This window comes from Pristiophorus japonicus, chromosome 11 (genome assembly GCF_044704955.1).
Source record: "Pristiophorus japonicus isolate sPriJap1 chromosome 11, sPriJap1.hap1, whole genome shotgun sequence".
NCBI classification, from domain to species: Eukaryota; Metazoa; Chordata; class Chondrichthyes; family Pristiophoridae; genus Pristiophorus; species Pristiophorus japonicus.
In genome coordinates this window covers 154,239,011-154,252,895 of record NC_091987.1, presented here as the reverse complement: position 1 = coordinate 154,252,895, position 13,885 = coordinate 154,239,011, and the positions used below count along the sequence as shown (strand labels likewise).

General features: G+C 45.8%; 1 protein-coding gene across 1 annotated transcript in view; it reads right to left on the bottom strand.

Annotated features, from left to right (window-relative positions):
- Positions 1 to 13,885, bottom strand: part of LOC139275620 (myelin-associated glycoprotein-like) — a 94,572-nt gene that overhangs the window by 22,017 nt on the left and 58,670 nt on the right. The window contains exons 4-6 of the mRNA XM_070892792.1: positions 10,079 to 10,435; positions 5,765 to 6,052; positions 1,370 to 1,624 (exon numbers count right to left, since the gene is read on the bottom strand). Coding sequence (XP_070748893.1) covers positions 1,370 to 1,624; positions 5,765 to 6,052; positions 10,079 to 10,435 — 900 coding nt within the window. The remainder of the gene's footprint in view (positions 1 to 1,369; positions 1,625 to 5,764; positions 6,053 to 10,078; positions 10,436 to 13,885) is intronic.

The window sequence follows — 13,885 nt, the reverse complement described above, 5'->3', positions numbered from 1 at the left end:
TGGATTTGTGAAAGGGAAATCATGCTTGACAAATCTTCTGGAATTTTTTGAGGATGTTTCCAGTAGAGTGGACAAGGGAGAACCAGTTGATGTGGTATATTTGGACTTTCAGAAGGCGTTTGACAAGGTCCCACACAAGAGATTGATGTGCAAAGTTAGAGCACATGGGATTGGGGGTAGTGTGCTGACATGGATTGAGAACTGGTTGTCAGACAGGAAGCAAAGAGTAGGAGTAAATGGGTACTTTTCAGAATGGCAGGCAGTGACTAGTGGGGTACCGCAAGGTTCTGTGCTGGGGCCCCAGCTGTTTACACTGTACATTAATGATTTAGATGAGGGGATTAAATGTAGTATCTCCAAATTTGCGGATGACACTAAGTTGGGTGGCAGTGTGAGCTGCGAGGAGGATGCTGTGAGGCTGCAGAGCGACTTGGATATGTTAGGTGAGTGGGCAAATGCATGGCAGATGAAGTATAATGTGGATAAATGTGAGGTTATCCACTTTGGTGGTAAAAACAGAGAGACAGACTATTATCTGAATGGTGACAGATTAGGAAAAGGGGAGGTGCAAAGAGACCTGGGTGTCGTGGTACATCAGTCATTGAAGGTTGGCATGCAGGTGCAGCAGGCGGTTAAGAAAGCAAATGGCATGTTGGCCTTCATAGCAAGGGGATTTGAGTACAGGGGCAAGGAGGTGTTGCTACAGTTGTACAGGGCATTGGTGAGGCCACACCTGGAGTATTGTGTACAGTTTTGGTCTCCTAACCTGAGGAAGGACATTCTTGCTATTGAGGGAGTGCAGCGAAGGTTCACCAGACTGATTCCCGGGATGGCGGGACTGACCTATCAAGAAAGACTGGATCAACTGGGCTTGTATTCACTGGAGTTCAGAAGAATGAGAAGGGACCTCATAGAAACATTTAAAATTCTGACGGGGTTCGACAGGTTAGATGCAGGAAGAATGTTCCCAATGTTGGGGAAGTCCAGAACCAGAGGTCACAGTCTAAGGATAAGGGGTAAGCCATTTAGGACCGAGATGCGGAGGAACTTTTTCACCCAGAAAGTGGTGAACCTGTGGAATTCTCTACCACAGAAAGTTGTTGAGGCCAATTCACTAAATATATTCAAAAAGGAGTTAGATGTAGTCCTTACTACTCGGGGGATCAAGGGGTATGGCGAGAAAGCAGGAGTGGGATACTGAAGTTGAATGTTCAGCCATGAACTCATTGAATGGCGGTGCAGGCTAGAAGGGCCGAATGGCCTACTCCTGCACCTATTTTCTATGTTTCTATGTTTCTATGTTTCTAGGACATTCGGTGTTTTGGGGATCAATGCTGAAATTCGGAATATTAAACTTAAAAGTACTCACATTCAGTGGGGATTCTAACGGGTGGAGACTGTGAGCTGCCCAGGGTGTTTGTGGCCGTACAGGAGTAGCTTTCCTCTCCGATGCCTTTGGGGACAGTGATAGTTTCACCAACCTTGCTCAGATCAGTACCTTTCCCATTGGAGAGCTTGGACCAGGAGAACCTGTGGATTGCTGGATTACCCTCGCTGGAACAATGCAGGGAAATCAGATTTCCATCTGTGAATGTCATTCTGACGAGAGTGTTTCGAGGGGAATCTTTGAAATACAAAAATTGTCAACACATTAAAATGCTGAACTAAAGTCAGGAGTGTGATGGAATATTCTCCACTTGCCTGGATGAGAGCAGCTCCAACAACACTCAAGAAGCTCGACACCATCCAGGACAAAGCAGCCCGCTTGATTGGCACCCCATCCACCACTTTCAACATTCACTCCCTCCACCACCGGCGCACCGTGGCTGCAGTATGTACCATCTACAAGATGGACTGCAGCAACTCGCCAAGGCTTCTTCGGCAGCATCTCCCAAACCCACGATCTCTACCACCTAGAAGGACAAGGGCAGCAGGCACATGGCAACACCACCACCTCCACGTTCCCCTCCAAGTTACACACATAGAATCATAGAATCATAGAATCATAGAAATTTACAGCACGGAAGGAGGCCATTTCGGCCCATCATGTCCGCGCCGACCGACCAAGAGCTATCCAGCCTAATCCCACTTTCCAGCTCTGGGTCTGTAGCCCTGTAGGTTACGGCACTTCAGGTGCACATCCAAGTACTTTTTAAATGTGGTGAGGGTTTCTGCCTTTACCATCCTTTCAGGCAGTGAGTTCCAGACCCCCACCACCCTCTGGGTGAAGACATTTCCCCTCAAATCCCCTCTGAACCTCCTACCAATTACTTTAAATCTGTGCCCCCTGGTTGTTGACCCCTCTGCTAAGGGAAATAGGTCCGTCCTATCCACTCTATCTAGGCCCCTCATAATTTTATACACCTCAATAAGGTCTCCCCTCAGCCTCCTCTGTTCCAAAGAAAACAATTCCAGCCTATCCAATCTTTCCTCATAGCTAAAATCCTCCAATCCTGGCAACATCCTTGTAAATCTCCTCTGTACCCTCTCTAGTGCAATCACATCTTTCCTGTAATGTGGTGACCAGAACTGCACACAGTACTCCAGCTGTGGCCTAACCAGTGTTTTATACAGTTTAAGCATAACCACCCTGCTCTTGTATTCTATGCCTTGATGAATAAAGGAAAGTATTCCGTATGCCTTCTCAACCACCTTATCTACCTGGCCTGCTACCTTCTGGGATCTGTGGACCTGCACTCCAAGGTCCCTTTGTTCCTCTACACCTCTCAATGTCCTACCATTTAATGTCTATTCCTTTGCCTTGTTAGCCCTCCCCAAATGCATTACCTCACACTTATCCGGATTGAATTCCATTTGCCACTGTTCTGTCCACCTGACCAGTACATTGATATCTTCCTGCAGTCTAAAGATTACTTCTTCATTATCAACCACACAGCCTATTTTAGTATCATCTGCAAACTTCTTAATCATATCCCTTATATTCAAGTCTAGATCATTGATATATACCACAAAAAGCAAGGGACCCAGTACTGAGCCCTGCGGAACCCCACTGGAAACATCCTTCCAGTCGCAAAAACACCCATCAACCATTATCCTTTGCTTCCTGCCTCTGAGCCAATTTTGGATCCAACTTACCACTTTGCCCTGGATCCCATGGGCTTTTACTTTCATGACCAGTCTTCCATGTAGGACCTTATCAAAAGCTTTGCTGAAATCCATATACACTGTATCATATGCACTGCCCTCATCGACCCTCCTGGTTACCTCCTTGAAAAATTCAATCAAGCAATTCAGACATGACCTTCCCTTAACAAATCCATGCTGACTGTCCCTGATTAATCCATGTCTTTCTAAATGAAGATTTATCCTGTCCTTCAGGAATTTTTCCAATAATTTTCCTACCACTGCGGTTAGGCTAACTGGCCTATAATTACTCGGTCTATCCCTTTCTCCCTTCTTAAACAAAAGTACCACATTAGCAGTCCTCCAGTCCTCTGGAACCACACCTGAAGCCAGAGAGGATTTAAAAATGATGGTCAAAGCCTCTGCTATTTCCTCTTTTGCTTCGCTTCACAGCCTGGGATACACTTCATCGGGGCCTGGGTACTTATCCACTTTCAAAGCTGCGAAACCCCTTAATACCTACCTCCTCTCTCACTTTGTTTATTTCATCTAATATTTCACACTCCTCCTCGATAGCAGTGTCTGTATCACCCCTCTGTTTTGTGAAAACAGTTGCAAAGTATTCATTAAGAATCATACCCACGTCTTCCACCTCCACACACGACTTACCTTTATGGTCTCTAATAGGCCCTACCCTTTCTCTAGTTATCCTCTTCCTCTTAATATATTTATAAAACATCTTTGGGTTTTCCTTGATTTTATTTGCCAATATTTTTGCATGCTCTCTCTTTGCTTTCCTAATTTCCTTTTTAATTTCACCCCTGCACTTTCTATACCCCTCTGCAGTATTTAGCCCTCAGTATCTGTCGTAAGCTTCTCTTTTTTTCTTTATCCTACCCTGTGTGCCCCTCAACATACAGGGGACTCTAGATTGGTTAGTCCAACCCTTTTTCTTTAAGTGTACATATTTGGTCTGAACCCTTTAGATCTCCTCCTTGACTGCCTCCCACTGCTCTGACACTGATTTACTCACAAGTAGCTGTTTCCAGTCCACTTTGGCTAAATCATCTCTCAGCTTAGCAAAGTTGGCTTTTCCCCAATTTAGAACTTTTATTCTTGGTCTATCCTTGTCCTTTTCCATAACTACCTTAAATCTAACTGAATTATGATCACTAGCACCTAAATGCTCTTCCACTGATACCCCTTCCACCTACCCCTCTTTATTCCCCAAAACTAAATCTAGAACCGTCCCCTCTCATGTTGGGCTTGCTACATACTGGCTAAAAAATGTTCTATTGAATGCATTTTATACCCTTATACCCTCTATACCCTTGACACTAATTTTGTCCCAGTTAATATTAGGATAGTTGACATCCCCTACTATTACTGCACTATAGTTGTTGCACTTGTCAGAAATGTGCCTACATATTTGCTCTTCTATCTCCCTCTCACTGTTTGGTGGTCAAAATACATGCCCAACAGTGTGATTGCCCTTTTCTGTTGTTCAGTTCGACCCATATGGCCTCGTCTGATAACCCATCTAACATATCATCCCTCCTCACCGCTGTAATTGTTTCTTTAATCAATACCGCGACCCCTCCTCCCTTTTTACACCCCTCTCTATGCCGCCTGAAAATCCTGTAACCAGGAATGTTGAGTTGCCATACCTGCCCCTCTTTTAGGCTTATCTCTGTAATAGTTATAATATCATACACCCAAGTATCTACCTATGCTCTCAGCTCATCTGCCTTAGTCGCTGTACTCCTTGCATTGAAGTATACCATCCTGACTCAAAAATATATCGCCGTTCCTTCAACGTCGCTGGGTCAAAATCATGGAACTCCCTCCCTAACAGCATTGTGGGAGTACCGTCACCACACGGACTGCAGCGGTTCAAGGCGGCTCACCACCACCTTCTTAAAGGGCAATTGGGGATGGGCAATAAATGCCGGCCTTGCCAGAGACGCCCACATCCCGAGAATGAATAAAAGATAGAGTGAACCTGAGAGAGTTTATGATTTAACATGTGAGTCCCGGACTGGGGCGGGTTACAAGCTTGGATCGGATACAGCTCCAACGCTAGCTTGTGTATAACCTGCTCAGTGTTCCTGATTAGAGAGAGTTTTTCCATAGAATAACATAGACGTATAGCACAGAAAAGGCCATTCGGGCCCAACTGGTCTGTGCCGGTGTTTATGCCTCCTCCCACCCCTCTTCATCTCAATCTATCACCATATCCTTCTATTCCCTTCTCCCTCATGTCTTTATCCAGCTTCCCCTTAAATGTATCTATCCTATTCGCCTCAACCACTCCCTGTGGCAGCGAGTTCCACATTCTCACCACTCTCTGGGGAAAGAGTTTCTCCAGAATTCCTGATTGGATTTATCAGTGATTATCTTATATTGATGGCCCCTAGTTCTGGTCTCCCCCACAAGTGGAAACATCTTCTCTACATCTACCCTATCAAACCCCTTCATCATTTTAAAGGCCTCTATCAGGTCACCCCTCAGCCTTCTCTTTTATAGAGAAAGGAGGCCCAGCCTGTTTAGACTTCCCTGATAGTTCTAAGCTCTCAGTTCAGTTCCTTGTAAATCAATTTTTGCACCTTCCCCAGTGCCTCACTTAATATGTGACCAATTGCAGCTGGAACACCACCAAGACTTTCGAACCAATACTTACATTTTACACTCAAGGTGACAGAGTTCACCAGTCGATGGCTCGTTTCAGGGAAGTCGGCCGTACAGAGAACAGTTAGTCCGTGATGCTTGAACGAAGGGTTAAAGGTCAGCACAGTGGAAACCTCGTCACTGTTCTTGGTGACAGTGTTGACAGTGGACTCAGGCAATTCACTCCAGGTTAGAATGGGACGATTATCAGGGCAAGCGAAGAGAGATTTGCAGATTATATTCACAGGATTCCCTTCGGTTATATCCTCATGGAGTAATATCTCAGGTTTATCCGGAACATCTGGGCAACACGAAAGATACAGAGGTTGGCAGTCAAACAGAACAAAGATGTCGATCCAATAATTCTCTTGGGTTTGTCATAAGAACATAAGAAATAGGAGCAGGAGTAGGCCCTACGGCCCTCGAGCCTGCTCCAACATTCAATGAGATCATGGCTGATCATCAACCTCAACTCCACTTTCCCGCCCCATCTCCATATCCCTTGATTCCCCTAGAAACATAGAAAATCGGAGCAGTAGTAGGCCATTCGGCCCTTCGCGTCTGCACCGCCATTCAATATGATCATGGCTGATCCTCTATCTCAGCACCATATTCCCGCTTTTTCGCCATAACTAGACTCCAATAATCTATCGATCTCAGCCTTGAATATATTCAGACTCAGCATCCACAGCCCTCTGGGGCAGAGAATTCCAGAGATTCACCACCCTCTGAGTGAAGAAATTCCTCCTCATCTTGGTCTTAAATGGTCTTCCCCTTATCCTGAGACTGTGATCCCTGGTTCTAAACACTCCAGCCCGGGGGAAACATCCTCTCAGCAGCTACCCTGTCAATTCCCTTCAGAATCTTGTGTGCTTCAATGAGATCACCTCTCATTCTTCTAAACTCCAGAGAGTATCGGCCCATTCTACACAATCTCTCATCAAAGGACAGCCCTCTCATCACTGGAGTCAATCTAGTGAACCTCCGTTGTACCATCTCCCAGGCAAGTATATCCTTCCTTAGATAAGGAGACCCAAACTGTGCACAGTCCTCCAGATGTGGTCTCACCAAGGCCCTGTACAGTTGTAGCAAGACTTCCTTACTCTTATACTACAACCCCCCTTGCAATAAAAGCCAACATGCCATTTGCCTCCCTTATTGTTTGCTGTACCTGCATGCTCGCTTTCTGTGTTTCCTGTACAAGGACACCCAAATCTCCCTGAACATCAACATTTAAACGTTTATCACTATTTAAAAATGATTCTGTTTTTTTATTCTTCCTACCAATGTGAATAACCTCACATTTCCCCACTTTATACTGCATCTGCCACCTCACTGCCCACTCACTCAGTCTATCTATATCCCTCTGTAGACACTTTGTGTTCTCCTCACAGCTTACTGTCCCATCTAGCTTTGCACCGTCAGCAAACTTGGATATATTACACTCAGTCCCTTCATCTAGATCATTAATATAGATTGTAAATAGCTGAGGCCCCAGCACTGATCCTTGTGGCACCCCACTAGTTACAGCCTGCCAACCTGAGAAAAACCCGTTTATCCCCACTCTCTGTTTTCTGTCCGTTAACCAATCCTCTATCTATGCTAATATATTATCTCCAATCCCAGGAGCCCTTATCTTGTGTAATAACCTTTGCTCTATCATCAAATCATTAAAAAAAGCTACAGCACAGAAAGAGGCCATTTGGCCCATCGTGCTGTGCCCGCTCTTTGAAAAGCAGTCGTGCTCAGTCCCACATCCCCACTCTCTGTCCGTAACCCTGTAAGTTCCCCATCCCCCAGAACCCGTCCATCTCCCTTTTACAATTATTGGTGAACCAGCTTTTCAGGTGGAGCGTCCCAGACCCCCACAACTCACAGTGGGAACATTTCTCCTCCTCTCCCCAAAGATCCTTTACCAATGATTTTGAATGTGTGACCTCTGGTTACTGAGCCAGTCCCCAGAGGGAACAGTTTCCTGATTTACTCTATCACCACCTCTCATCAGCTTCAGAACCTGGATTAGGGCACCTCTTCACCCTCTGTTCCCAGGAGAACAGCCCGAACTTTTCCAACCTCCTCATAACTGAAGTTCCCCCTCCCCAGTAACATCCCGGTAAACCTCCTCTGTGCCCTTTCTAAGGCCTTTACACCTTTCCCGGTGTGGTGCCCAGAATTGGCCACATTACTCCAGCTGAGGCCTAACCAGTGATGTATAAAGTTCCAGCATATATTCTTTGCTTTTATATTCTATCCTCTATTCATAAACCCTAGTAACACATTGGCTTTTTAACCACCTGATCAGCTTTCCCTGCCACCTTTAAGGATTTGTGTATAAGGACACCGAGGTCTTGTCTCATCGAACTTTCCAAAGCCGTGCCATTTATTGTACACTGTCTTTCCACATTACTGCTCCCAAAGTGCTTCACTTCACACTTCTCTGCTTTGAACTGTATCTGCCGTGCCTCTGCCCATTTCCCCATCCTGAAGCCTATAACTATCCTCAGCACTATCTACTACTGTAATGTATTTGCTTCAAGGGTTCTTTGCTTAAGAATTCATAGCAACACATTGCTATTAAGAACTAGTTGGTTTATTAGCAAAAGGTTTAACAATCACACTAAACATTACAGTTCATCCACCAGGCTCACAACCACCTGCCTCATCGTGGATCCCCCGAACCCAACGGGCTGGGGTTTTATTGCGTCTTGTGAACATCAGGTGACTGGCTCAGCCACTCCCACTCAACAACTCTACAAACCTGTGAGCGTACTCACCAGGTGTATACATTACAACTACTTTGCCAAGTTTCGTATCATCTGCAAAATTCTTAGGCAGATGACTCTTCATGATGCATGCTTCCCTATGCGATAACATAGTGGTCCTGATACTGGGGTGGGAACCCCATGGTCATGAGTTCAAATACCACTCGGGCAAGTTGAATTCTGGTCATTTGTGAAACGGCACCAGATGAAATGACCATGGAATCTGCCAGGTTGTCCTAAAACCCCCATAACACCCATTAATGTCCTTCAATGAAGTGGAGCGACCATCGCTGCCTGGTCTGGGCCAATATGAGACTCCAGACCCAGGTGGCGTGGTTCACACATGGTGAGGCAGCTCACTTGCGTCAACAATTCAAAATTCTTACAGGACTTGACAGGTTGGATGCAGGGAGGACGTTTCCCCGGGCTGGGGAGTCTAGAACCAAGGGTCATAATCTTAGCCATATAGGACTGAAATGAGGAGAATTTTTTTCTCTCAGATGGTGGTGAATCTTTGGAATTCCCTACCCCAGTTCAGGAGTAGATTCCTGACAGAGATCGATAGAGTTTTGGATACTAATAGAACCAAGGGATATATTTAGAACGTGTGGGAAAGTGGAGTTGAGGTAGAAGATCAGCCAAGATCTTAGTCAATGGAGGAGCCGAATGGCCTACTCTCGCTCCTAGTTATTACAAGTCCCACTAATACCTTCTCAGGGCAAGTAGAGTGTATCCACACCTCAACACTGATCAAACAAAACACATTTCATCGTTGGATATCGAATTTTGGAAAGGATTACATCGAGTCTACAGCAGGCCCAACTGGTTCATGCCAGTGTTTATGCTCCACACAAGCCTCCACTCCGACAGTTCAGTGCTCCCTCAGTACTGTCCCTCCGACAGTTCAACACTCCCTCAGTACTGCCCCTCCGACAGTGCAGCGCTCCCTCAATACTGCCACTACGACAGTGCAGCACTCCCTCAGTACTTCCCCTCCGACAGTGCAGTGCTTCCTCAGTACTGCCCCCCTCCGACAGTTCAGTGCTCCCTCAGTACTGCCCCTCTCACAGTACAGAACTCCTTCAGTTCTGCCCCTCCATCAGTGCGGCATTTCCTCAGTACTGCCCCTCTGACAGTGCAGCGCTCCTTCATTACAGCTCCTCTGACAGTGCAATGCTCCCTCAATACTACCCTTCCGACAGTACGGACCTCCTTCAGTACTGACCCTCCGACAGTGCAGTGCTCCCTCAGTACTGCCCCTCCGACAGTGCGGCGCTCCCTCAGTACTGCCCCTCCGCCATTGCGGCGCTCCCTCAGCACTACCCCTCCAACAGTGTGGCGCTCCATCAGTACTGCCCCTTGGATAATGCAGCACTCCCTCAGTACTGCCCCTCGGACAGTGCAGTACTCCCTCTGTACGATACTGGACTATCAGTCTGGATTTTGTGCTCAAGTCTCCTGGAGTCAGGCCTTGTTCCCACGACCTTTGAACTCAGAGGCGAGAGAGAGAGAGCTGAGCCATGGCTGCCATTGACGGACTGAGGGTGAATGGAGTGGAGACTTACGGACAACCTGTAGCTGGACAGGTTCTGTGAAGGTATGATCCGTGAAGCCCTCCAAATCCACGTAGAAGTAATACACATCACTGTCATCGGGTCTGAGATTATTGATCCTCAAGGTGCAATTCTTCTGCTCCAAATCACCAATTATTTTGGCTCGTCCCACGAATGTGGACATCCCATATTTGGGATCCTTTGTGTAGACGACGGTATACTTCCAGTAATGCCAGTACTTAAACCAGGCCCCATGCAGGGCTTTGTAACGGTGTGAAGGAAAGTCGAAAGTACAGGGTATCACCACACAAGACCTGCTCACGGCCCTCCTGGGCAAAGCTCGGATGGTCCATCCCTCCGACAGCGCGCCTGAAACGGAAAGATGGGGGGGGTCAGAATTGAATGAATTAGTGCACAGCAAAGAATCTGGTTATCTTGCTCCCTGTCTCAGGCTGAACCAGACTTTTCACAACCTTGGTGTCGTGTTGTACCACAAGATGAGATTCTGACCACGTTTACACGTCAGAACATAAGAACATAAGAAATAGGAGCAGGAGTAGGCCATACGGCCCCGTCGAGCCTACTCCGCCATTTAATACAATTGTGGCTGATCTGTTCATGGACTCAGCTCCACTTCCCTGCCCACTCTCCAAAATTCCTTATCCTCTTATTGCTCAAGAAACTGTCTTTTTCTGTCTTAAATTTATTCAATGTCCCAGCTTCCACAGGTCTCTGAGGCAGTGAATTCCATAGATTTACAACCATCTAAGAGAAGAAATTCCTCACACTTTCCAATCCATCTGCCAAATTTTTGCCCACTCACTTAGTCTGTCTATGTCCTTTTGCAGATTTATTGTGTCCTCCTCACACATTGCTTTTCCTCCCATCTTTGTATCGTCAGCAAATTTGGCTACATTACACTCGGACCCTTCATCCAAGTCATTAATATAGATTGTAAATAGTTGGGGTCCCAGTACTGATCCCTGCGGCACCCCACTAGTTACTGGTTGCCAACCCGAGAATGAACCATTTATCCAGACTCTCTGTTTTCTGTTAGTTAGCCAATCCTCTGTCCATGCTAATATATTACCCCCAACCCCATGAACTTTTATCTTGTGCAGTAACCTTTTATGTGGCACCTTGTCAAATACCTTCTGGAAGTCCAAATACACCACATCCACTGCTTCCCCTTTATCCACCCTGTTCGTTACATCCTCAAAGAATTCCAACAAATTTGTCAAACATGACTTCCCCTTCATAAATCCATGCTGACTCTGCCTGACCGAATTTTGCTTTTCCAAATATCCTGCTACTGCTTCTTTAATAATGGACTCCAACATTTTCCCAACCACAGATGTTAGGCTAACTGGTCTATAGTTTCCTGCTTTTTTTCTGCCTCCTTTTTTAAATAGGGGCGTTACATTTGCAGTTTCCAATCTGCTGGGACCTCCCCAGATTCCAGGGAATTTTGGTAAATTACAACCAATGCATCCACTATCCCTGCCGCTACTTCTCTTAAGACTCTAGGATGCAAGCATCAGGTCCAGGGGATTTATCTGCCTTTAGTCCCATTATCTTACTGAGTACCACCTCCTCAGTGATTGTGATTGTGTTAAGTTCCTCCCCGCCTATAGCCCCTTGACTATCCACTGTTGGGATATTGTTAGTGTCCTCTACCGTAAAGACTGATACTAAATATTTGTTCAGAGATTCTGCCATCTCCATGTTCCCCATTACTAATTCCCCGGTCTCGTCCTCTAAGGGACCAACATTTACTTTAGCAACTCTTTTCCTTTTTATATACCTATAGAAACTCTTGCTATCTGTTTTTATATTTTGTGCTAGTTTACTCTCATAGTCTATCTTCCCTTACTTAATCATTTTTTTAGTCGTTCTTTGCTGGCTTTTAAAAGCTTCCCAATCTTCTGTCCTCCCATTAGTTTTGGCCACTTTGTAAGCCCTTGTTTTGAATTGGATGCCGTCTTTTATTTCTTTAGTTATCCCCTGATGGCTATCTTTTCTCTTACACCCTTTCCTCCTCACTGGAATATATTTTTCTTGAGAGTTATGAAATATCTCCTTAAATGTACACCACTGTTCATCAACCGTCCTACACTTTCATCTATTTTCCCAATCCACTTTACCCAACTCTGCCCTCATACCTTCATAGTCTCCTTTATTTAAGTTAGAGATCCAGCAAGACCACCTTTGTCCACCTCTGTAAACATTGCCCATCCTCGCCCCTGTGTCAGCCCCTCTGCTGCTGAAATGCTCATCCAGGCCTTTTTTAGCTGCAGACTCGACTATTACATTGTTCTCCTGACTACCTTCTTCCATCCTCTGTAAACTTAACTTCAACCAAACTCGGCTGCCCGTGTCCTAACTCACACCAAGTCCCACTCACCCATCTCCTCTGTGCTCGCTGACCTACATTGGCTCCTGGTTAAGCAACACCTCGATTTTAAAATTCTCATCCTTGTTTACAAATCCCTCCATGGCCCTCCCCCCTCCCTATCTCTGGAACCTCCTCCAGCCCTACAGCCCCCCGAGATGTCTGCGCTCCTCCAATGCTGGCCTCTGGTGCATCCCTGATTATAATCGCTCCACCATCGGTGGCCGTGCCTTCTGTTGCCTGGGCCCCACGCTCTGGAACTATGTTAAAGTTGTTATCGAAAGAAAGCTCTCTGGGTGCTCTGCTCTACGTGATAATTTGAGAATCGGTCATCCATGTTAGCCCCCCACTCGCAAGTCCAATTTCACCCCCAAGGTTTATTTCTACATCACTGGAAAGGGTGCTAAAGAGATTGACCAGAATGGTCCCAGGGGTGAAGGACTTCAGTTACATGGAGAGACTGGAGAAGCTGGGGTTGTTCTCCTTAGAGCAGAGAAGGTTCAGGGGAGATTTGATCGAAGTGTTCAAAAGCATGACAAGTTTTGATAGAGTGGATCGGGAGAAACTGTTTCCTGTGGCAGGGGTGTCGGTAACCAGAGGGCACATATTTATGGCAATTGGCAAAAGAACTAGAGGGGGAGATGGGGAGAATGTGTTTGCGCAGCGAGTTGTTGTGATCGGGAACGCGCTGCCTGAAAGGTCGGTGGGAGCAGGTTCAATAGTGACTTTCAAACCGGGAATTGGGTAAATATATGAAAAGGAAAAAATTGCAGGGCTGTGGGGAACGAGCAGGGACTGGGACTAATGGGATCACTCTTTCAAAGAGCCAGCACACGCACGATGGGCTGAATGGCCTCCCTCTGTGCTGTAAGATTCTGTGACTCAATGTCTGGACACATAATTTAACTATTTTGCTTACATTGTGTAGTTGCTCAAACACACTCACGGATACACACTCACTCATACACACTCACTCATACACACTCACTCATACACACTCACTCATACACACTCACGGATACACACTCACTCATACACACTCACTCATACACACTCACGGATACACACTCACTCATACACACCCACTTATGCACACTCACTTATACACACTCACTTATACACACTCACTTATACACACTCATTTACACACTCACTTATACATACTCACTTATACACACTCACTTTCACACACACTCAATTATACAGTCACATTTACAAACTCACACATACACAAACACTTATACACACACACTTATACACACTGACTTATACACACATGTATACACACTCTCATACACACTGACTTATACACACATACTTATACACATGCTCACATACACTCGCACTTATACACTCACACATATAGACGCATTCACTTATACACGCTCAAATATACACACACACTTATACACTCACACTTTCACACA